The sequence below is a fragment of the Hippoglossus hippoglossus genome, chromosome 16 (assembly GCF_009819705.1).
Source record: "Hippoglossus hippoglossus isolate fHipHip1 chromosome 16, fHipHip1.pri, whole genome shotgun sequence".
Taxonomy (NCBI): domain Eukaryota; kingdom Metazoa; phylum Chordata; class Actinopteri; order Pleuronectiformes; family Pleuronectidae; genus Hippoglossus; species Hippoglossus hippoglossus.
In genome coordinates this window covers 13,927,140-13,952,110 of record NC_047166.1, presented here as the reverse complement: position 1 = coordinate 13,952,110, position 24,971 = coordinate 13,927,140, and the positions used below count along the sequence as shown (strand labels likewise).

Sequence of the window (24,971 nt, the reverse complement as noted above, 5' to 3'; positions counted from 1 at the left end):
ACAACACATTACACTTTAAGCTACACGGGGAAATTACTCACCTCTGCCCACAGAAAGTGCAACATAGCCCCGCAGCCTTCAGCTCACAACGCCGGTAAAACAACCAAACTCCTCCAAACGAGAAGGAGACCGAGTCCAGGTAATTTACTTTACGATACCAAAACTATACAAACTGCTAACAGCTAATGTTGACTTGTTTGACAATGTCAAACAAACAGACTTTAGGAGAAATGAACAGCCTCCATCAACACATGTCTGTCTCCAGCACGTTTAACCGTGATGGGGACAATAGTAAAGTTATGATTCACTTGATTAGAATAACAGAATTATCTAATTTCGGTGCATTTCCCCGTCAACATCGATGGCGTCCGCACACCGAGATCCTCCATTTCCGGTTAGAACCGGAAGAGACGCCCACATCTCAAAATATTGTATACACGAAAAACAGGAGCCGTTCCTAGTTTAAGATTATTGTGATTATTATGAATGTATTTCCAATAAAACGAAAAGCCACGGCGGACTGTTAATCAACACATGCAACTTAAATGGTCCCTGAAGTGTTGGGACCAGGTGGGAGCCGGAACTAAATCGTTCCGATGTTTTAGAACGACACAATTTAACAGACGGACAAGATGCGTTTGATTAGTAGCAAGTTGTCATTTCAAGCGGGTGGAGCCCGTTAATATCGAGCAACCGCTCCAAAGAAGTAACTTAACGGTTGAGATCGAGTTGCAAAACAAGCGCACCAACAAAAAGCTTTAGCCAACGTAATGCATGTACTTGTGTTAGATCTTCTCCGGTGCCACTACTAGATAACGTTTGGCGTTAATGAGAATAGTGTGTCAGGACTCATAGTTGAGAGTAGATATAAGTCAAATCAAACAACCTTTAGATCGCCTCTGCTTACCAGTGCTTTGCTAGCTCTCTGTTCACAGCAGCGGGGAGACGACATGTCCGAGTCCGGCCACAGTCAGCCCGGGATGTACGGGCAGGGGCGCAGGAGGAGGCGCCGCCGCGGAGAGAGAGACGTCGGAACCCCGGGGCAAAACCTGTCCGGTCCGAGCCGGGACAGAGAATTCCAACCGAGAGAAAGAAGGGTAACACAAACACTCGCTAATGGAGTCTGGGTTGTTGACACTGCATGTGTGACTGGGTAGTAACTTTCACGTGTCTGCTCAGGATGGGAGTGAGGATCCTCCGGGTCCACTCATCCAGAAGACCCCCATCATTCTTGCCAAGCCCCCCGGGGAAAGGGTACGTTGGCTGGTGTCACACTCTAAACCCTGATTGCAATATTCTTTATTGAACATAAACAGCACTGTGTTGCTTGGTGGATCTAAGTAGCACTTTGCTCTCAGGGAAGTCAGACTGGCCAGAAAGTAAAAGTGCGCATAAGACTGCAGCACATGATCAGACTTTATGTTATTGAATTTGACTGCAGTTACATTTACATTAAGTTATTTGGAGGTTGATGGCACAGTTCTTTGTAGAATTTAGGACTGCACTCACATTGCCATAACAAACTAGATGTGCTCTCAGAAGAACTTGTACCAACAGTACACACTCACAGATATCAATCCCCTATATGTGCCTGGATTTTTCATCAAGATCCAAGAATCATTCCTTGGTGAAATTGGTGAAAACATAAAAAAAAAAACTAACAAACAACATAAAAAAAACAAGGAATGTGAAAAATAATGCCTGGATCCGCCCACTGATCCAGATCCACGCCTACATTTAGAGGGTTCTTCCCTGACCCATACTGCACCCTTCCACCAAGTTTCATGGTGATCTATTATGTTGTTATTGGGTTATGCTGTTAACTGACAAACAAACAAACAAACACTGATGAAAACATAACCTCCTCTGTGGAGGTAAAGAGCACATAAAGTATGATTTATGTTCATCTCTGCTACCTCTCCACTCATGTGATTCATTGACTTGTGCTGTTAAATGGATCTTTTTCAAGGCCAAGCCACTGGCGAATACATCTGTCAGCGGAACTCCGGTCCTGGAGAAGCCAATCATGCTGATGAAAGCCAGGGATGATGGAACAAAGACGGGGACCCCTCCAGAGGCGGCAGCTCAGCCCTCTGGCCCCGGGCCCTCCAAGATAGAGAGAGAAGGGCAGCGACCTACTCAGCCTGTATACCAGATCCAAAACCGAGGAATGGGTGCTTCTGCATCCAGCAGCGCTGTGGACCGTGAGTTATTGTAGATTTCAACAAGGAACAACCGAAATTGTAAATTACAAATTTTGCCGTAATGCTTACAAATACTCTTCTTGAATGAGCTCAGTAAGGGCAACTTTTGTAAATCTTGATCTTTTTTTAAAATAACATTCAGCCATGGTTGGCCAGTCCAAACTCCTCCCTCCAGAGAAGATGAAGCACAGCATTAAGCTCGTGGATGATCAGATGAACTGGTGTGACAGTGCCATGGAGGTGAGTATTTAATGAATTTAGTTGATTGTGGAGCCATTGTATTAAATAATTGAATACATTGTACCCACTGTACTGTTTTTACTCAGAGGAAGTTGCTTTTTGTTGTGATGCGTTGCAGTATCTGAGGGACCAGACAGATATGTTGGTGGTGGGAGTCATTGGCCTTCAGGGAACTGGGAAATCTACAGTCATGTCACTGTTATCTGCCAACACCCCTGAGGAAGATCAACGGTAATGTTGTCCAAAACGCCAACAATAAGCTCAAGCTTGTAAACTGCTCAGTAACACGTGAATGATATCTGTTAATTATATAGCCATAATTAAATCAAAATTTGCACTTTCAAAAGTGAAAGTGAAAACATTTATAAAACATATGTAAAATACTGGGGCAAAAAGGATTCAATGTCTTAAAGATAAAATTGCAGAAATTGAGGATGAGACTTTCCTGTAATTACAGAAAATGACCTCTTGTATGAAGGAGAAAACTATGTAACTTTGAACTTTTTTTTACAGCTCTTACTTGCTTTGTACTGCCGGCAGAATAAAACACCTCAATCTGACATAGTTAAATGCTTTGACCAGGGCAAGGATAGGTCAACAAAGGAGAATAACAGAAGAATGTAATATATTTAGTTTTTTGATTTCTTAATTCTCAATTAGAAGTGTACCCATTCCATTACCCGTTTTCTTCCCTTTATCATTTTGTATTTTATATCCGTGCATAAAAAGTAGCAGTACTCTTTCTGACCACACAGTGGACCCACCTGCTGCTGTATAGTCTTGAGGTGTTTTACCCAATCATGTTATTTTGGTTTGTAAACAAAACAACCTTGAAAAAGTGTGACTCTGTAATGAACTGATTTGACAGTATGAGAATTCAATCTCCCATGTTTCAGGGTCTGTGACTTGCACCCTCAGTAAGAGACAGATTAATTACTGATACTGTGTGTTTGGATTGAATATGTGTTTGCACAGGAGTTATGTATTCAGAGCCCAGACTCAAGAAATCAAGGAAAGAGGAGGGAACCAGAGCACAGGGATTGACTTCTTCATCACTCAGGAGAGAGTCATCTTCTTGGATACACAGGTAAGAATAAAGTATTGAAGATACAGAGTGTGTTTCTATGTCTTTTTCTGCAGTATCTTTAATTCGCTGTCATAATGTCCACAGGTGGTGAACTGTGTAAATAGAAATGTCACCTTAGAATAGAGAGAAGATACACTTCGCAAAAGGTTGGAGCCTTCTGTCCGGTCTCTGTGTGCATTCCATTCATATTTGTGGACATCCTCTACGTCTTTTATGGATATGGATGAAACAGACAAAATTGAACAGTGCCAACGAAAATTGTGGGCGGAAGTGTAGCCAATCAATCAATCAAGACGTCCATGAAACCTGAAGAAGAAATGTCAACAATGGCAAAGCTTTTTGAGGAGGGACTTTAAGAGTTGGAAAGAAACTACAGGCGTTTATATGCTGTTTCTTCACCCGCCTACTTCAGACGCTTTTACCTCTTTCTTAAGTGGTATAGTATCACAACCTCCTCCACCGTCGCCATGTTGTTGGAAACTCTCGACTCTGCGCTGTCCTCTAGTGGATGTATTGCTTATCAAGCGTAGGACGCATGGAAGCATATAGGCAGTGATGATTACGTCATTTGAAACCGACACATCTCTTTTCATTTGTAAAAGCAGCATAAATGAGCCTCTAGACTGTAAAATAATCCGTCTGTAGATTGATGAGCACTGGAGCATCAAGATGTGTTTAAATGCCTTGTTTGTTGGTTTGTTTGTTTGATTCTTCAGCCAATGCTCAGTCCATCTATTCTGGACCACCTCATCAACAACGACCGGAAGCTGCCCCCAGAGTACAACCTCCCTCACACATACGTTGAGATGCAGGTCAGTGAGCAGCCTGCAGAGGGCGCTTCATGAAAACATAAGCTATTGTTCCCTGTCAAACGGTTTAATGGTCAATTTAATTCTGTACACACACAGTCACATGTAACCACATTAATGCTCACTATAATATCTTTACAGTCTCTTCAGATCGCTGCCTTCCTGTTCACTGTTTGCCATGTGATCATTGTGGTTCAAGACTGGTTCACCGACTTAAACCTCTACAGGTACCTACTTGTTTATTGGATTTGGATCTGTGTTATACCAATTACCACATTCGCAAGGACAGGGTAGCTCTCTGCACGACTCTGACAATAACATGTTCCCTCATCCCACAGGAATGTTGAGTATTTCATCTTGGATCTTGAGAGGATATTTGTGTTCTGCTTTTTTCATGAGCTCAATAATGTAATGCGTTGTGTTGGTCTTGTAAACAACAAATGCCTCCAAAAGCCAGACCTGTCGAAAACAAGTGAGTGTCCTGAAAATCCGTGAGGAGAACTGTGTTATGGCCAGACCAATTTTGTTTTTTTTACAGCCAAGTGATGAAGTATTTAGATTTATCAAGTATTTAGTTTTCTGTGTCAGCAGAGCATAGCCCTTCCATCAGTTTTCCATCCTTTAATTTCCTGCTGCTTATCTGGGGTAGGGTTGCAGTTCAACAAAAGAAGTTCCTGGGCAACATTCTCCACCTCTTCCTGGGGGAATCCCAAGGCATTCCCAGGTCAAATGAGTTAAACAATACAGCAGGATCTGGGGCGAGGGTTGGGTCATAACTGTCGGAGTTGTCTGGACGTGCGTAGAAGACCTTCAGTTCTCTGCCAGTTCTCTGGCAGAGAACCGTGGCCTCAGATTTTGAGATGCTGACCCTCATCCAAGCCGCACTGCACTGCAAACACAGTCTGATGAAGCTAACAGAATTATAAATCTACAAATACCAGAGAGGAATTTTGGAGGCCCTCAAACCGGGGGCCACACCACAGCTGTGGTTTTCAGAAGCTGTTCATGGAAATCCCAAACACGATTGGTGACGAGGGGGGACGTTGATACCCTCCCCTATTACATCTCCTCCACAGAGATGATCACACTGAAATCCCGAACAATTACCCAGTCCTGGTTTGCAGATGTTGGTACCACACAGGAAGTTTACTGTTATGTTTGTCGATAGGTTTCTTCAGACCGCTGAGATGCTGAAGCCTTCCACTCCGTCTGCAAGCCATGACAGCGCTGGCTCTTCAGGCAATGATGATGGAGCAGAGTACTATCCTCATATAGGTTTGTTAGGCAAAAAGACAAACACAGTCTCACACACCAACCAGGTTCAATGCTCTTAAACTGAAAACCTGTTCTTGTTCAAACAGTGTTCCTTCAGAATAAGGCCAAGCGGGATGATTTCTGCCCAAGGAATCTGAAGAACATGCATATGGCGGTGGATAAATTAATGGCCCACTCCCATCTCAAATACAAAGGTACCATGTTTAATAAACCCTAAATTGCCTCTACAAACATGCCGAACCTACACTCAATCCATACTCATTCTATAATATGTGGTTTGTCCTAAGGTACATTGTCCATGCTCGACTGCAACATCTTCCCTGGCCTGGGAGCGGACTATCTGTCACCTGAGGTCAACATGTTCCTGCTTCCTGTGCAGGAGAATGATGGGGAGGAAAATCTGACTAAAGCAGGTCATAAAGACTTTATTGTCACATAAGAAAGAACTCAGTTGTCCTCCTGTACATTGTGTAACGTGTGAATTAATCATGGTTCCATGTTTAGGGCCGGGAACATACCCGCTCTTTTCCCTGCTCCCGGGCTACAGAGGACACCCCTCTTTCTCCACCATGGTTTCTAAACTTCGCAGCCAAGTACTGACCATGCCCCGCTGTCAGCTGTCCCACACCATCCTAACAGAGAAGAACTGGTAAACACACTTTCCTTTATATGCTCTTCATTCATCTACCTCCACAATTGTAATGCCTGTCGCAACTTTTCAATATCTCGTTTCCACCGCCCTCTTTTTTAAAGTTTAGTGTAGTTATAGTTCAGGTTTATTTTGTGCAAAGAAAGAACACCACAACTGGAACAGGAGCTGGGAGGTGGGAGGTGCTGCCTGTCTGACAGGACTGTGATGACTGTGTGCTCACTAGTGCACCTTCACTAGGATCACGATTCCATTACGATTCAGCAGTCAACGATTCGAATGCACAACAATGCATCTCGATGCATTTCAATGTATCACATCCACAATTTCCTATATTACTGCACATGGCTGCTTTTTCATCAGTTAATATAATATTAATAAAATCAGTCGGAAAAATATTTATTTTGAAAGTGCTTAAAAATGTATTATAGACTGTTACTATTATTACAATTGTGCTGTTATTTACAAAATAAGGTTTTCAATTCAAAAATGAGAGATTACAACAGTAAGTGTGTGACAGTGGTCAGTGCTCTCCACACTGATTTGACATTCATTCAATTGGATTCGATTGTGGTGGCAGTTTTTGTTTAATAATGATACTCTATTGTATAATAATACACACATAACATTATCTCTCGGAAAGTTCAATTCTAACACCTGCAGGTGGGCTCACCCCACACAACCACCTAGTGTAACGTGTATAGAATGAGCACAGAGCACAGGAGAATCACTTCACTTATACAATCAGAAGCCCCTCCCTGCGAGGAGCCAAAAGGTATTCTTCAGTCTCTTGATGTCTGACCAGGTTGGGCAGAGTTCCTGTCTCAGATCTCCGTCCCAGACCCCTGGTGTGACTTCTGGTGTGAGACAATCTGTCTCAGAGATCCTCTATCTTCATTTACAACATCAAAAGACCCCAGTCCTGTATACAATGCAGAGTTCCCCTCACCCATCTCTATCAGACACACTAAGTAAAACCCCTGCAGTTAAGCATTTGCTAAGACACACATGTGGGGGTCATAAACACTTCCTTCTGCAACTTCCGTAGTTAAGTCACAGAAAACACATTTGTTATCTACTTCTTCTAAATACATATCTGTTCTTCTATTAAACATTACACAAATGCAAAATCTGCCATTACAATTCCCCCTTTGAGCCTAAAAGGCTCAATATCCTTTATACATCTTTATACCATCTCATCATCCTGAAAGGGAAGCATCCAGGATAGATGAGTTTCAGGAAGTTGAACATATCGTCCAATCATAGACTTGATTAAGGAAATAACCATAGTCTTAAACTCAAAAGACAATACAACAGTTCAACAACACTAGTACACACATGAAAATCCAAATAGGTTTCAAAAAACTTCAATAACATAATTTGCAATCATTCAAAAGTAGGCGTGACCATCAATTCCGCCCTTCAGGAATCTGAGTGTCCTTGTTATTTCTCTGGACAATAGGTCATTTAAAATTTGAAACGATATGCATCATATTGTCAAAAATGTTCACTGTGTATGTGCCACAATTCGTCCTGATTATGTGACAAACACCTTCTTGGCTAGCATCTTTTCTCAAAGCCATCCTGTGATGCAGAGTCATTCCTGACTCTAGATAGTGGGAGAAAGAGTTGAAAACCCAGCCCCCCTCTAAAGATGTTAATCTTCCATCTCCAGAGCAAACTCATCTGTTTGTGTGTGTTCTTCACAGTGCTCCCCCCTGGGGCAAGTCCTCCAAAACCTTTCATCTGGAGACACTCACACTGTGGAACTCTTATCTCTTGATTACACACAATGAGTTGAATCTGTAAATGAGCTTGGGTCTCAAACCATGCATTCTCCAGGCTTTGTCAGTTCATCAGGGAAGTCAAACATGAGTTCTCCTTTTGTTCTGACTTTGATGCTCAGGTTATATTTCGTGTTTTTCTTCCTGCCAAGGTTTCACATGCCATATTATTGGTGGCAGGACGACGATGACGGTGTTCATGAACAGGGAAACCATCTTTTCCCTCGAACTGCATCCTAGTCGTCCCATCAGGTGTCGTTGTTTTCCCCCTTTGGCGCTATTGTATCAGCAGTGCCCTTCGCCAACCCCCTCTTCAAAGTGTTGCCTCTTCTTGAGATTAGAGACGTGTGGCCCTAATCATTTCCACACCTCTCCTTGCTTGCAAACACGAAACAATTGAAGGCTGAAGGCTCGCACACTGACACAACGCACGCTCCGTCCTGTAGAATCCACTCGTGCTCCGGAAATCCTCCTTCAATGGCTTGCACGTCTCCAGGTTGACCTTCACTTCCGTCTGTGTGGTGAGAGGCACTTGGTTTGCACTTGTTCCATCGACGTGCTCTCCTGGTTTCCTCCTCACGTCCTTCACCACAATCCAGTCTCCTGGTCTCAGATCATGCAGTTTCCCTGTCTATGGATTTCGGTAGGGAGTCCATCACCTGCCTGTGGATTTTAAAGGGTACAGGGGACAGGTTTACACAATATCTACCAGTTCGTTTTTCAATGTGCTGTTGTCTCCTTCCACTGTTTGTTTCTTTCCACTGCCCGCCACTGGCGGGATGATAGGCACGATGTTGCCTCGTGTCGATACCCATACTCACCAGCATCCTTAAAGCTGTGCTTACAAATGGTGTACCATTATCAGTGGACATTTTTTTGGAATTTCCCAACGTGGAATGGGTTCTCCGAGCAGTGTCTGCGCCACTGCTGAAGAATCCTGTCTAGATGTGGGGAAAGCTTCTACTTGCATAGCATACATGTCAACAAGAACAATACAGTATTTATTTATTTATTTATCTAACTTACTCAATTCAATTTAATCTTTATCAAATCCCTCTATAAATGATCAAACTGTTTGTTTGGTGGTGGATTGTTCACTTTGTGGAATCTGGATTTCTTTACCTATTTTAATTGTAATTCAATTACACGACTCAGATAAAAAAAGTTTTATTGAGTATTGTTTAGAGTGTTGTTTTTGTACACCCAATACATCTATATCTATATTCCTCCCTTTTGACACACTGACTACAGTCATGTGTCAATTCAAACTAATGAAGAAACATACATAGGTTAAACAATATCATCCATGCGACCCACATCAAAAGTCTGTCAGTCACCAAACAAACTGTTATCCACCAAACAGTTTACTCCTTAAACTTATTAAATTAAATCTGTATTCTTAAAAAAATTATTTAATTGCGATTGACCCTTGTTTATAGCTCCTATAACCTACATTAAGTTAATAATTAAAAATCTTTAATATGCACTCATTTGCAGACTGCATACAGTCTGCATGATAACACAGCATCTATCAGCACACAGATGAAAGTGTGAAGTGAAATAGGTTCATGAATCTCCTATTCAATCAACTCACAAAATCACATGCCACCCCCATGCAAACCTGCTATCAGTGTTGATCTTAACACTCTTGTCCCTAGCATATTTGCATTCTTCAGTCAATGCACAATAGTGTGATGGGAGTGGTTTAGCCTCTATTGTATCACACAGTCGTAAACCCACTTGGTTATCTCAGTTGCTGCATCCTTTGATGCTGAACTTATCACCAAACAACTATCACCTCTGCATAATTAGCTGGTTATCTTTTAAATCTGATCTAATCTTTTTTAGTTAAGAAAAACTGCTACGCAATCATGTGGCTATCCCTACTGATGTAGGGAAGAGAGTCGCATAGTTAAAAACATTGCCTCTCTAAATAGTGATGTCTATCACCTAAGGCAATACTGTCCCATATCTGAGCCACCTGGTTGTTAAAAGGTGGGAGGTATTTTGCTCAAGCAAAATCATCCTATCAGCATATTGGCACCAGTAAAGTCATATATCACAGCGTCACATATCACACATCAAATATCACAGCTCTCTCAGCAGTTGTTGCAGCTCTAAGACATTGTTTGAAGCTCTGCTTCCTTTGTTTTTCCTTACAGGAAAAAAAGTAGTGTGTTAACAGACGATCTTTACATATTCCATACGAGGATTCAGATATTCTTGTCTAGTTGGGTCTTATCCCTTGATCAGACCCAAAACATATTTGTGCCCGGTCCACAAACATGACGGTACCTGTTTCAACTCAGGAATATCATTAATGTTTACACCAAAACTAAAAATCTTAATACATTTTATCAAAAGATTTACAACATTCAGGAATGAGTTCAACACTCCTCTAATTTCATTTATCACTATGGAAAATCGTTTGCGATTAACCTTTAACCCTCTTTTAAAATATATTTAAATGTCTTTTCCCCTCCAGTAGTATTATAATCAAAAGTTGATATTTTAACAAATCTTTAGCCAATGAGTCTATCAAAACTACTAAGACAACACAGTGTTTACTATCTCAATACAACCAACTTACTTTATCCTTTCTTTAATTAACATCCTCTACAACCTTCTTAAACTTAGTTTGCTCTTACTTAATAGTTCGCTTCTCTGAGTAAATAACATCTATGTTCACATTTGTCTGAAGTCTCTCTGCCTCTGCCTTTCGCAAGAGGGTGTTACTTCCAGAGAGTAGAAAAGAGTCTAGACCTCCCATTGATATGCTAGTGTCAAATCCCCCTTTCTCTATCTAACAAATGCAGATGTTATTTTGACTCCAGTTACCTCTAATGCCCTGCGGTGTTTAAAATTTAACATACTACTCAATGAACACATCAAATCTTTACCCCTAAGATTTATCAGGCAGTGTGGTGACAACAAAAATGAATCTTAAAAAATCCCCTTCAACCACATCATGAAAAAATAGCAATTGTACAGTGCATCTCTCTATCACTGTTGTACCTGTTGCTCCAATCATTATGAGATATCCAACATTCATTTTAGGAGTAATATCACACTCTTCACATTTATTAACTGATTCCGGTTCCTGAATCTACAAATATATGTGATGTTTCTACCACTCACTGTGATTTGTGTGTTCGGGCATTAGTTTATACACATCATTGTGAAAATATTTAGCATAAAGTACAGTAGGCCTCTCTCTACTGATCTTCTGATTAAGCTCACAATGGTCAATAGCAATCTTAATCATCTGTTCTATGTCTAACATTAATTCACATGGTGTGTGTGTAACCGTGTTCTTACTATAGTGACGTGCTTGAAACTCTCTCTCTCCATCTCAGCGTCCGCACCAGATGAATTCCTTCACTGTCCCCAGCTCACCGCTAATCAATCGCACTGTGTGAGCTGCTTCCCAGGGCATTCTCTTGCCAAATGCTCTTGGTGGAGCTGAGTCCAGATCAGAATCTAGTCGGAGACACTGAGACTGGAGATTATTTCAGTTCCTGCATATTCACTTCAGTTAAACAACATCCATACACTCTTCAATCCAGCACAAATATCCCTACATTCATTTTTCCTTTTTCTTTGTCCTCTCTACTTCGTTCTTATTCTTTTTATTTCTCTTTTCACGCGCAGTTTAGTTTTGAGTTACCAAAGATAATTTAAACTCAAACTTCCCATGCTCGGAAAAGACACAGTCATCCTCTCTATTTTTAAACCTATTTTCTCAAATAGGTTGTCTCAGCAATTGTGAACCCGACTCTTATTTTATAAATTTAACTCTGCTCTGTTCAGCAGAATACGAAATTTGGAAAATAAAGTTCTGCTTATATGGGAAAAGAACTTAAAAGTCTCTTAATTTAATTTTTTAACCAAATCGTTTCTATCTCTTAAAAAAAATATTTTAAGATTTGTTATGAGGTTGTTTATTTTTCCTTTTACTATTAGCCTTTAAAAACCCAATTATACCCTAAATATATTTAAACATATACTCACCTTTTTTTCTCCAGTTCGAGGATTCTCAGATTCCTCTCTTTTTCTTTTCTCCTCTGCTTTCTCAGCTGAAATCCTCAGCTTAAATACTCAGTTTAGTTTCATCAAATTCTACATGTTTCTTCTTTCACAGTCACACATATCCATCAACAAAATTTGTTAAGTTTTAGTTTATTAGTGTTTTAGTGTTAGTAACCTTAAACCTTCAACCAACACCAAAATGCTTTTGTAAGGAACAATAAAAACCATCTCCAATATAATGTTGTCAATTGTAATTACCTCTTGTAATTCCTGATCACTTGGCAAATTTCTCAATTATTGTTCCTAAGTTTTTGATTCCTTAATACATTTTAAATACTCTGCCTGATATAATGCCTTAGAGAAATCTCATAGCCACACTTCTCTTTAGCACCACACATGCAGGTATAACATGTACTGGAATTATCAGATTTTCAACAGATTGCTGTACTGAGACGATCCAGACTTGGCCTTGGTCCTTCCGTCCCAGCTACACCTCTATTGCAAAATAATAATATTACTATATATTAATAATAACTACTAATCATGAGCCCGACATCAGAGCCCAATCTTATTTATAATCTATTTTGACCTTTTCCTAAAGATCGAAACAAGGAAGCTTCATGGATCCTACACCGATTTCCCAAAAACCTAGCCGTGCAGACACGTCTGTCCCTCAATACAATGAATGAGTGAATCTCTTTTTTGTGGATCTTTTCCTAAAGATCATAACATTGGACCTTTTCCTAAAGGTCATGTTGTGCCATAATGCATCAAACGTGATACCATAAAATGGTGTGCCTTTCGGCATTCAATAAATTTGGTTATCAAGATAAAAATATTAAATATTAATATTTTATTATTAATATTAAATAATAACTAATTGATTAAAGTTACCTCGGGGCACCACCCTTCAAAGGAAGGGAAAAGATAGCCAATTTATTGATTAAGTCTCATAAAGGTTCTAACTACAAATTTGGAACTGATTAACAATTAAATTAATAACTATAACCAAAATTACCATATAGATAGTTAGCTAAGTTGAAAGATATGGGGTTCTTGACAGTGTAGAGGTTGGCGAAATTCACTTATGCAACATTAATGGAAAAACATTTGTGAAAGAAAAACATTTATTATGAATATAATAAAGTATAAAAACAAAAATTACTAACGGTCTAATTGCTAAACAAAGATAGGTATGTGTGTATACATGTGTGTGTGTCTGTGTGAGTCAGCGTGCTTTCAAGATGGTGGCTGGCCAAAGAGATAACACCCGTCCCCCACCTATTGGAATGTTTACGACCTGTAGAGCTAATGAGGTGAAGAGTTATGCGTGTGTCTGTGTGTGTGCCAAATTAGAGGAAGTTACTAGATTGGATGCAACGACAGACTGTGAAGAGCATAACAGACTAACATTACTTTCTCAATAACTTGTACCCAAAATATCACAACACCACAAATCAAACTTATAAACCTCACACAGAATCGAATAAACAGTCTTGCTTAGCCTAGTATAATTATTAAGCCCAGTTGTGTTACCAGTCCGTGGAAAGGGGAAAAAGGAAGTTGCTGTGCAGTTCGCAGTTTTGTGTCGTCTTGCTGGTTTCGGTTGAGTTCAGTTGCTGTTTGAAGTTCTTACAGCAGGACATCGAGTCGCTGCTTGAAGGGTTGGCAGAGATTGGAGTGCGAAGAGGTTTCCTTGGTAAGATGAGCTGGAAGCTGCACCTTTGTGCTCCTCTCGAAGAGTTGGATGGGAAGAGAAGATGTGAGCTGGAGAAGAGGCTCCACAGCCTTCCCTCCTGTAGAAGGATTGTAGGAAGAGGCAGGAACTGGCTCGACAGCCTTCTCTCCTTGGAGGGAGTGTAGAAAGGGGAGATCGAGAAGCTGGAGAACTTAGCTTATATTGGCCCGGTGACCTCACAGGTCATGGGGTCCAGAGTGACCAATGGGAGTTGAAACCTGTGTCCCTGGGGGGGGTTTCCACCCCTCTGTGTGAAGTTGATGCCCTCTGGGACATTGAGTTCCTTGCTCTGGTTTTTAATGGCCCCTGGGAGACGGAGTCCTGGAGGGACATGCTGCTTCAGGCTTTGATGGCACATGTAGGCCGAAGTGTGGTTTCACACAAAACCATGGCCCAACAGTCATAACGTTTTAATTTTACTCACCCGAAAGACAATGCTTGTTTGCCAAACCAGGTCCGTTGGATCACCTCAGTGAGTGCACTCCTGGCTCTCAAGCATTCGGCCCTCATTTGTTGAGGTATGAGTCCCAGACTTTCCTCAGCGTTGAGATCCAGAGTGTCTGCTCACACGAGTGATCCTGCCGACAACGCCAAAATTGTGGTGGCAGTTTTTGTTTAATAATGATACTCTATTGTATAATAATACACACATAACATTGTCTTTCGGAAAGTTCAATTCTAACACCTGCAGGTGGGCTCACCCCACACAGCCACCTAGTGTAACGTGTATAGAATGAGCACAGAGCACAGGAGAATCACTTCACTTATACAATCAGAAGCCCCTCCCTGCGAGGAGCCAAAAGGTATTCTTCAGTCTCTTGATGTCTGACCAGGTTGGGCAGAGTTCCTGTCTCAGATCTCCGTCCCAGACCCCTGGTGTGACCTCTGGTGTGAGACAATCTGTCTCAGAGATCCTCTATCTTCATTTACAACATCAAAAGACCCGAGTCCTGTATACAATGCAGAGTTCCCCTCACCCATCTCTATCAGACACACTAAGTAAAACCCCTGCAGTGAAGCATTTGCTAAGACACACATGTGGGGGCCATAAACACTTCCTTCTGCAACTTCCGTAGTTAAGTCACAGAAAACACATTTGTTATCTACTTCTTCTAAATACATATCTGTTCTTCTATTAAACATTACACAAATGCAAAATCTGCCATTACAGGATTAAAAGGCCGCCTGGCCCCCCCTTAGCAGCGTCCCGGAACTCGACATAGTCTAATCTCCCGACCTGATATTTTGATTGTTTATTCAATCAATATATTAGTTTGACAGGGAAGCTGTGCACAAACAGGACTATAATATTAATAAAAAATGTTTTTAAAGCACCCCAGAAAAAGGGCACTTTCTCTCAAGGAAGAAAAGGGGCAGGGGCTCAAGCCCCCTTTGATGTCTATGTGTGCACGTGCCAGATCTTGGTACTGTTGGTGTTATCCTGATCTTGCTGAAGGTTTTCCAGAGTCTGTAAATCAAAAGCACAGTTGTTTTACTGTTTTACTCTGTTTACAAGGTAGATGTGTTACAACACGTATATTTAGGTGTGACACACGTCTTATTATTGCATTTTTCCTTACTCTACCAAAGGTACTGTTAACCTAACCTGTTTTGTGAGTATGACTTGTGCTGTTTGTGATTGTTTTCTGTTTTTACAGGTTTCACTATGCAGCCCGTATCTGGGATGGGGTGAAAAAGTCCTCAGCGCTGTCAGAATACAGTCGACTGCTCTGCTAACACCTTGGTTGAACTGCTGTTATATGTATTCGTGGTGGATCCTCGTATGTCCAGGTTTCAGGTCACTTAAAGAAATGTGGTCCTGAAGTAGGGACCATTGTTCGGGCCCTTCAGGAAGTGAAACTAGAAGCTCGTCAGTGTTGAAGAGTCAGCGCCTTCTGTAGACTTTGGTGGGAAATACAATCTGCAGACTCTTGATGCACGGAGAGTCAGAAAGTTGCCCGCAAGAAATGTCATGTGGAAGAGCAAAAATGGATTGTCTGTACATGTCTAAGCAGGATGTGGTACTATTTTTTTTGCAAGCCTTTATTTGCAATGTTGTACCTGCAGTTTTGATGTATTGGTAGTGCACACGTTTTCTGAGATAAATATACAGCCCTCTGTAAATTGTTTATTTTCCTTAATACATCACTATGAGAGTAATAGGCAGTTACTTATGAATAAAAAGAAACTTCAGCTAAACAATTATTTGTGTGGTTCTTAATCTGCACAGTCCACAAACATAACTTTGATAAATAATTTTACAAGACAGAGCATAGCGTCACATACTGATACTTACACCCTCATTTTAATAGTTAACCAACAGTTGATAGACCAGTTTTGGGAAGTACACTTTCACTTTCTAGAAAAGAAAACCTAACAGCCACCACCCACCCACCACCCCGCCATCTCTTTGCCAGAGTGATGTTTGAAAATTAACAATTTTCGAGGCTTGGATTGGGTAAAATGAAACAAGTCCCTGGTGGTGTGCTTCTCCTGACATAACTCAAATCCAAGTCATTTGTCCCTCACTGTCACGAAATGCTTCTCCTCCTGATCTTTGGGATTGTGCTTCAGAAAGGTACGCTTTTATTTGTTCTGTGATCGGGTTTTCTAAAATCTTAAAAAGAAATTTAAGAAAGAAGGACAGTAAAAGCTCAATTACGGTCTGCTCAGCCCGTAATTGATGACAGAAACACTGCTGTTTTGCCTCGCTTCGCTATTTTCCTCCCTTCGCTGTTTTGCCTCCCTTCCCTGTTTTGCCTCCCTTCGCTGTTTTGCCTGTTTTGGCTGAGCTTTTGGCTCCCTTTTAGCTTGGGTCACATGTTAAATGTTTGAGTGGACTGTGGGGTTACTTCCCTTCTTTTGTCCTTGTTTGAGTTCCTCATTGTTTGAATGGTTTATTCCATTTATTAGGGCCCGGGCACCAACAGTTGATAGACCAGTTTTGGGAAGTACACTTTCACTTTCCAGAAAAGAAAACCTAACAGCCACCACCCACCCACCACCCCGCCATCTCTTTGCCAGAGTGATGTTTGAAAATTAACAATTTTCGAGGCTTGGATTGGGTAAAATGAACCAAGTCCCTGGTGGTGTGCTTCTCCTGAAAGGGGAGTTGGTGAACTAATCTCTTGTGATAAGTTGTGAGGCTTCTCTCGAGCTTTTTGTGATACATTTACCGGAGAGATCACATTTCCAAAGTCTTGTTCAAGTATTGACAAGCAACCAACTTCAACACGACAAAGAAGCTATTAAAGAATGATAAAAGAGCTTGTTCACCTGCTTCAAGCTACACCCTGATTGTAAATGTTTACTCACAATAAGGGTGTTTTTGTAGCATGAAAACAAAAAGAGTCGGTTATCAAAGTGGGAGTGAAGGAGTTGTGTGAGAGTGAAGAAGACCACTCCCTCTAAAGAGAACTACTAACAGACATAACTCAAATCCAAGTCATTTGTCCCTCACTGTCACGAAATGCTTCTCCTCCTGATCTTTGGGATTGTGCTTCTTCAGAAAGGTACGCTTTTATTTGTTCTGTGGTTTTTTGTTTTTGTTCTAAAATCTTAAAAAGAAATTTAAGAAAGAAGGACAGTAATTTTCTGTGAACAAATTTGCCTTTACACATGCTGCCAAAGAAATGGGTAATTTAAGGTTACGTGTTTAACGTCAAATATGTTCACGCCCCACAGAGAAATGTTACTAATTGTCACTTTTACTTGTTTCTGTTGTTTCTCTTTGTTCCTCATTGAAGATAAATTTCTCTTATCTTGTCTGTCTGACTTAAAAAAGGTAATTTCAGAGCTGCTGTGCTTATAATTCAGGGTGAATGTACTTTAGAGTGAATGTTTAGACTTAACATTTCTTTGTCCACCCCTTGTTGATAAGAAAAGATACATTTTTTCAAACTAATCTGACATATGCATTCCCTCAGCCTCCACTTTAAAGTGTCATCAGTGTTTACCTGATCTGTCGGGATCCTGCAAAGACGCAGCAATGGAATGTCCATCCGAGGGTTTTCAGTGTGCCGCGCTGAGAGTCTTAACATTTGCAGGTATGGTATTCTTGCGGTGCACTGTCCTTATTATTACATAGCGGCACACTTCACTAGAAGTTCCTCTTTCGTTGCAGGTGGTTCGAAAGTCAGCGACATCAACATGAAAACGTGTGTTTTGGCCGAGCAGTGTGTTGAGGGCTCGCTCAACCTTGGAGTCACCAGGACGGTCATTACCAGCAAGTGTTGCACCTCCGAACTCTGCAACTCTCAACCTGCCCCAGGTAACTTAGATGTATTCTGTGATGTTTCTTGAGAGCTTTTCATTGTTTAAACCTTGCATTTAGTTGCATGTGCAAGAATTATTCAAAATTTAAAAACCCCTATCCTCCCTTTGACTGCATTAAAAGTTAGCACAGATTGCTGCGGCCATATTTCAGTTGTCCAAATAGAAACAGAAAAAAGTGACTTTAACAGCTAAACAATGCCAATTTTTTACATTTTATGTATAGGCTTTATGTAATATGAGGTTCTCTATTAATGTCTTGAGCTAACATTGACATTGTGAATATGCTTAATACTGATTGATGTTGTCAGAACCTGAATCAGAACCTTGTGACTGCGGATATTAGACGTCATATGTGATATTAGATGTTAGACAAACAAATCTCAAATTCCAAGACCAGCCAGTACGAGGTAAATTACTTTTCTCTACCTGGCCATCTGCTATAGAGGAGCCCAAGGGCACAATTCCCTGTGTGTGTGTGTGTGTGTGTGTGTGTGTGTGTGTGTGTGTGTGTGTGTGTGTGTGTGTGTGTGTGTGTGTGTGTGTGTGTGTGTGTGTGTGTGTGTGTGTGTGTGTGTGTGTGTGTGTGTGTGTGTGTGTGTGTGTGTGTGTGTGCGTGCGTGCGTGCGTGTGTGCGTGCGTGTGTCGCCCTCTACTGTCTAAAATGAACACAAACAATATGCATTCTGTGTTACAGACCCCAAGAAATCAACTCCCAATGGTATAAAGTGCTTCCGCTGTGACGGACAGACGTGCAGTGGAACTCTAAACTGCGAGGGGAATGAGGATTACTGCATGACAACAACAGGTGACAGGCCCACAGTGGTGATTCTATAGAAGTTAAAACATGAAGCTCACACTCTAACACCACTCTTCTTCTCTCAGTGGCCCTCGGGGGTGAAAAGATGACCATGAAGGGCTGTGCCTCCCAACTGATGTGCTCAAGTTCACAAACTGCACAGTTGCCAGGAGCCATTGGAGCAGAGCTGAGCTGCTGTCAGGGGAACTACTGCAACAGTGCCATCAGCACACGGGCTGGCCTCCTGCTCCTGGTGGCACCATTGATGGCTTGGGTCATGTTCTCTTAGTTTACAACAGCATCACTGTTCAACTGTTCTTCTTCATAGGGCTTCAACCCCGTTCCTTTACTTTGAACTGATGAATGAAAAAGTATCAATTTAGCAAGAAAATATCATTAGGTTAAGTTCTGAATGTGAGTTATGGTTCATAGTGTCATTGTTAACCTGAATATGTTTACATATCAGAGATATCAATGTATATGTTCTTAATAAAAAGAAAAATAAACACTTTTCTGCCAGAGTATATTTGTGTTTTCTTTGAGATTTCCAAATCCTTCATCATTGTCATCTAAAATAGAGACACTCAGTTATAGAACTGGGGTTATTAGTTTACAGGAAGTATTGGAGTTTGAAGGTATCCCCAATGTTTTCAGTTTTAAATGTGTTATTGTGAGATTAACACCTCACAGCAGTGTCCCAACACATGTACAGAAAGGGCCCTCAGTGGGATTCAGTCACAAACTTGTTGGCAATAAATGTCAGTTTGTATAAACAGCAATACCATGAGCCACAGAAAATTAATTATTATTTATTTGAATTTATTTATTTATCATGTTGCTTATTTTATTAATCCAATTAATTAAATCCAAAGAATTTTAACAAAGTAAATGTCGTATGTGATTTGGTTGCTCTCTCTTCATGGTCATTTCACAATCAGGTAAATCTACTTATCAATCATAAGTGTTTGCTTCCTCCTCCGTTCACCGGTGCAGGTAGGTTAGCATTAGCTGCACTTGTTTGCATGAGAAGTTAGCCATTCAATGCACAATTATATCGGTCATCTTGCCCATATGTAGATTCACGTGTGGTGTGACCGGCTCATGATGCCCGCTGGCCACTGTTGGTGTGTGAGCGTGGTGCTCTCCTCTTCCTCATGTGTCCGCACGGACGCATTCTGATCAGTATGTACGCCTTACGGCGATTTTGTTTCCATCTTCCTATCACTCAACCTTAAGTTAATATTCATTCGGTCCGTTTTGTGTGACAGGAACCGTGGGCCAGGTCTGCTCAGCCCGTAATTGATGACAGAAACACTGCTGTTTTGCCTCCCTTAGCTATTTTCCTCTACTTATGAATAAAAAGAAACTTCAGCTAAACAATTATTTGTGTGGTTCTTAATCTGCACAGTCCACAAACATAACTTTGATAAATAATTTTACAAGACAGAGCATAGCGTCACATACTGATACTTACATCTTCATTTTAATAGTTAACCAACAGTTGATAGACCAGTTTTGGGAAGTACACTTTCACTTTCCAGAAAAGAAAACCTAACAGCCACCACCCACCCACCACCCCGCCATCTCTTTGCCAGAGTGTGTTAGGATTTCAATAATATAATTAGACACTATAGCCCCGAAAAGGATCGATTTTACACGCACCATGTTTGTACCTTAACAGAAAGAATTTATGTTTTGTTATGTGTTAGGACTGTAATCCGTGGCATACAATACACTGTACTTAAACTTGTTCTCATACATAAACCTTTATATATATTACAGTATTCCTTTAGCTTTATTCAACATCACACATACATGAATGCACTGTGCTCATTAAGACACTGTGACCTATGCCTTAGAAAGAAATCAAGAAGCTGCCCCAGCTTCTGAAGGCCAGATAGGAAAGGCGTTGTCTTGTCTGATAAATACGCATGCTTACACACACAGAACATACAGACGATAAAACAAAAACACAATGTTTCACACTCCAATGAACAAAAACACTGTGTCTGCAAAACTACTGAAGACTCACAAAGCTTCAGCCGGATAAAGGCTTTTTCTTAATACACAAAACTTAACACTGTCAGAATGTGAAGATTTGTCCAGCTACTATCAAAGGAGTGACGAACCTGGGAGCGGCTCCTCATCATTGGTGGATTCCAGTTCCAAGATGCTGGGACCACGCCTTCAACCTACTATTATAAATATTGCACCTGTCATCCGTTCGGGGCGACTCTTGGCCACCCCGAGCTACGGACTAAAAGCTGAGGCTGTGCATTGAGTGCCCATAGCTATGCTGTACCTTTTTCATTGCTTCTAAATAAATACTTTTTTGTGATACATTTACCAGAGAGATCACATTTCCAAAGTCTTGTTCAAGTATTGACAAGCAACCAACTTCAACACGACAAAGAAGCTATTAAAGAATGATAAAAGAGCTTGTTCACCTGCTTCAAGCTACACCCTGATTGTAAATGTTTACTCACAATAAGGTTGTTTTTGTAGCATGAAAACAAAAAGAGTCGGTTATCAAAGTGGGAGTGAAGGAGTTGTGTGAGAGTGAAGAAGACCACTCCCTCTAAAGAGAACTACTAACAGACACAACTCAAATCCAAGTCATTTGTCCCTCACTGTCACGAAATGCTTCTCCTCCTGATCTTTGGGATTGTGCTTCTTCAGAAAGGTACGCTTTTATTTGTTCTGTGATCGGATTTTCTAAAATCTTAAAAAAAACTTTAAGAAAGAAGGACAGTAATTTTCTGTGAACAAATTTGCCTTTACACATGCTGCCAAAGAAATGAGTAATTTAAGGTTACGTGTTTAACGTCAAATATGTTCACGCCCCACAGAGAAATGTTACTAATTGTCACTTTTACTTGTTTCTGTTGTTTCTCTTTGTTCCTCATTGAAGATAAATTTCTCTTATCTTGTCTGTCTGACTTAAAAAAGGTAATTTCAGAGCTGCTGTGCTTATAATTCAGGGTGAATGTACTTTAGAGTGAATGTTTAGACTTAGCATTTCTTTGTCCACCCCTTGTTGATAAGAAAAGATGCATTTTTTCAAACTAATCTGACATATGCATTCCCTCAGCCTCCACTTTAAAGTGTCATCAGTGTTTACCTGATGGGTTGGGATCCTGCAAAGACGCAGCAATGGAATGTCCATCCGAGGGTTTTCAGTGTGCCGCGCTGAGAGTCTTAACATTTGCAGGTATGGTATTCTTGCGGTGCACTGTCCTTATTATTACATAGCGGCACACTTCACTAGAAGTTCCTCTTTCGTTGCAGGTGGTTCGAAAGTCAGCGACATCAACATGAAAATGTGTGCTTTGGCCGAGCAGTGTGTTGAGGGCTCGCTCAACTTTGGAATCACCAGGACGGTCATTACCAGCAAGTGTTGCACCTCCGATCTCTGCAACTCTCAACCTGCCCCAGGTAACTTAAATGTATTCTGTGATGTTTCTTGAGAGCTTTTCATTGTTTAAACCTTGCATTTAGTTGCATGTGCAAGAATTATTCAAAATTTAAAAACCCCTATCCTCCCTTTGACTGCATTAAAAGTTAGCACAGATTCCTGCGGCCATATTTCAGTTGTCCAAATAGAAACAGAAAAAAGTGATTTTAACAGCTAAACAATGCCAATTTTTTACATTTTATGTATAGGCTTTATATAATATGAGGTTCTCTATTAATGTCTTGAGCTAACATTGACATTGTGAATATGCTTAATACTGATTGATGTTGTCAGAACCTGAATCAGAACCTTGTTTAGGGTGGATATTATACGTCATATGTGATATTAGATGAGTAGATATGTTTATATTAGCTGTTAGACAAACAAATCTCAAATTCCAAGACCAGCCAGTACGAGGTAAATTACTTTTCTCTACCTGGCCATCTGCTATAGAGGAGCCCAAGGGCACAATTCCCTGTGTGTGTGTGTGTGTGTGTGTGTGTGTGTGTGTGTGTGTGTGTGTGTGTGTGTGTGTGTGTGTGTGTGTGTGCGTGTGTGTGTGCGTGTGTGTGTGCGTGCGTGTGTCGCCCTCTACTGTCTAAAATGAACACAAACAATATGCATTCTGTGTTACAGACCCCAAGAAATCAACTCCCAATGGTATAAAGTGCTTCCACTGTGACGGACAGACGTGCAGTGGAACTCTAAACTGCGAGGGGAATGAGGATTACTGCATGACAACAACAGGTGACAGGCCCACAGTGGTGATTCTATAGAAGTTAAAACATGAAGCTCACACTCTAACACCACTCTTCTTCTCTCAGTGGCCCTCGGGGGTGAAAAGATGACCATGAAGGGCTGTGCCTCCCAACTGATGTGCTCAAGTTCACAAACTGCACAGTTGCCAGGAGTCATTGGAGCAGAGGTGAGCTGCTGTCAGGGGAACTACTGCAACAGTGCCATCAGCACACGGGCTGGCCTCCTGCTCCTGGTGGCACCATTGATGGCTTGGGTCATGTTCTCTTAGTTTACAACAGCATCACTGTTCAATTGTTCTTCTTCATAGGGCTTCAACCCCGTTCCTTTACTTTGAACTGATGAATGAAAAAGTATCAATTTAGCAAGAAAATATCATTAGGTTAAGTTCTGAATGTGAGTTATGGTTCATAGTGTCATTGTTAACCTGAATATGTTTACATATCAGGGATATCAATGTATATGTTCTTAATAAAAAGAAAAATAAACACTTTTCTGCCAGAGTATATTTGTGTTTTCTTTGAGATTTCCAAATCCTTCATCATTGTCATCTAAAATAGAAACACTCAGTTATAGAACTGGGGTTATTAGTTTACAGGAAGTATTGGAGTTTGAAGGTATCCCCAATGTTTTCAGTTTTAAATGTGTTATTGTGAGATTAACACCTCACAGCAGTGTCCCAACCCATGTACAGAAAGGGCCCTCAGTGGGATTCAGTCATAAACTTGTTGGCAATAAATGTCAGTTTGTATAAACAGCAATGCCATGAGCCACAGAAAATTAATTATTATTTATTTGAATTTATTTATTTATTATGTTGCTTATTTTATTAATCCAATTAATTAAATCCAAAGAATTTTAACAAAGTAAATGTCGTTTGTGATTTGGTTGCTCTCTCTTCATGTTCATTTCACAATCAGGTAAATCTACTTATCAATCATAAGTGTTTGCTTCCTCCTCCGTTCACCGGTGCAGGTAGGTTAGCATTAGCTGCACTTGTTTGCATGAGAAGTTAGCCATTCAATGCGCAATTATATCGGTCATCTTGCCCATATGTAGATTCAGGTGTGGTGTGACCGGCTCGTGATGCCCGCTGGCCACTGTTGGTGTGTGAGCGTGGTGCTCTCCTCTTCCTCATGTGTCCGCACGGACGCATTCTGATCAGTATGTACGCCTTACGGCGATTTTGTTTCCATCTTCCTATCACTCAACCTTAAGTTAATATTAATTCGGTCTGTTTTGTGTGACAGGAACCGTGGGCCAGGTCTGCTCAGCCCGTAATTGATGACAGAAACACTGCTGTTTTGCCTCCCTTCGCTATTTTCCTCCCTTCGCTATTTTGCCTACCTTCGCTGTTTTGCCTACCTTCGCTGTTTTGCCTGTTTTGGCTGAGCTTTTGGCTCCCTTTTAGCTTGGGTCACATGTTAAATGTTTGATTGGACTGTGGGTTTACTTCCCTTCTTTTTTCCTTGTTTGAGTTCCTCATTGTTTGAATGGTTTATTCCATTTATTAGGGCCCGGGCACCTCCGGTGGGAGGCCCTATTGTATTTCGAAGGATTTGTATTTCCCTTTTGGGGCTTTTTCAGGGCCTAGCCATGCTCAAATTCTCACCAAAGTTTGCAGGAAATTCAAAACCTTAAAAAGTATTTGAATTCTGGAGTAATTTGAAATGGGTGTGGCAAAATGGCTCAACAGCGCCATCTAAGGAAAAGCCCCTCAGTTAGCTTTCACCGTGTAACAATTCGCCTTGTTAAGGAAAAAGGGGGAAATTACTACGCTATTTTAAAGGAGCACGGGCGGACCTGTCATGCTGTGTACGGGCGGCGCCGGCTGACCCGGCCTGATGACATCTACACAGAAATCATGACTTAAGA

At 41.0% G+C, this 24,971-nt stretch overlaps 2 protein-coding genes across 3 annotated transcripts; both read left to right on the top strand.

Annotated features, from left to right (window-relative positions):
- The first annotated feature begins 641 nt into the window (after positions 1-641).
- On the top strand, positions 642-16,017 carry smg9 (SMG9 nonsense mediated mRNA decay factor). Its single transcript, XM_034611359.1, has 13 exons — positions 642-1,097; positions 1,180-1,254; positions 1,970-2,204; positions 2,347-2,444; positions 2,563-2,675; positions 3,420-3,531; positions 4,248-4,343; positions 4,482-4,567; positions 5,509-5,615; positions 5,702-5,809; positions 5,903-6,028; positions 6,120-6,264; positions 15,474-16,017. Exons 1-13 carry the CDS (start codon positions 951-953, stop codon positions 15,550-15,552), a joined length of 1,527 nt encoding a protein of 508 aa, XP_034467250.1. The 5' UTR covers positions 642-950; the 3' UTR covers positions 15,553-16,017.
- A 1,160-nt stretch (positions 16,018-17,177) lies between these two features.
- Positions 17,178-23,464, top strand: LOC117776435 (urokinase plasminogen activator surface receptor-like). Of its 2 annotated transcripts, XM_034610349.1 has the most exons (8): positions 17,178-17,327; positions 17,742-17,861; positions 17,939-18,085; positions 18,785-18,895; positions 18,973-19,105; positions 22,308-22,321; positions 22,977-23,087; positions 23,165-23,464. In XM_034610349.1, the coding sequence occupies exons 1-8, from the start codon at positions 17,285-17,287 to the stop codon at positions 23,365-23,367; spliced, it is 882 nt and encodes a 293-aa protein (XP_034466240.1). In that variant the 5' UTR covers positions 17,178-17,284; the 3' UTR covers positions 23,368-23,464. The 2 variants fall into 2 exon arrangements, with proteins under 2 accessions (XP_034466240.1, XP_034466241.1); XM_034610350.1 differs by lacking the exons at positions 17,178-17,327; positions 17,742-17,861; positions 17,939-18,085; positions 18,785-18,895; positions 18,973-19,105 and adding exons at positions 21,416-21,569; positions 21,978-22,097 and having other exon boundaries at positions 22,175-22,321.
- Positions 23,465-24,971: the final 1,507 nt, after the last annotated feature.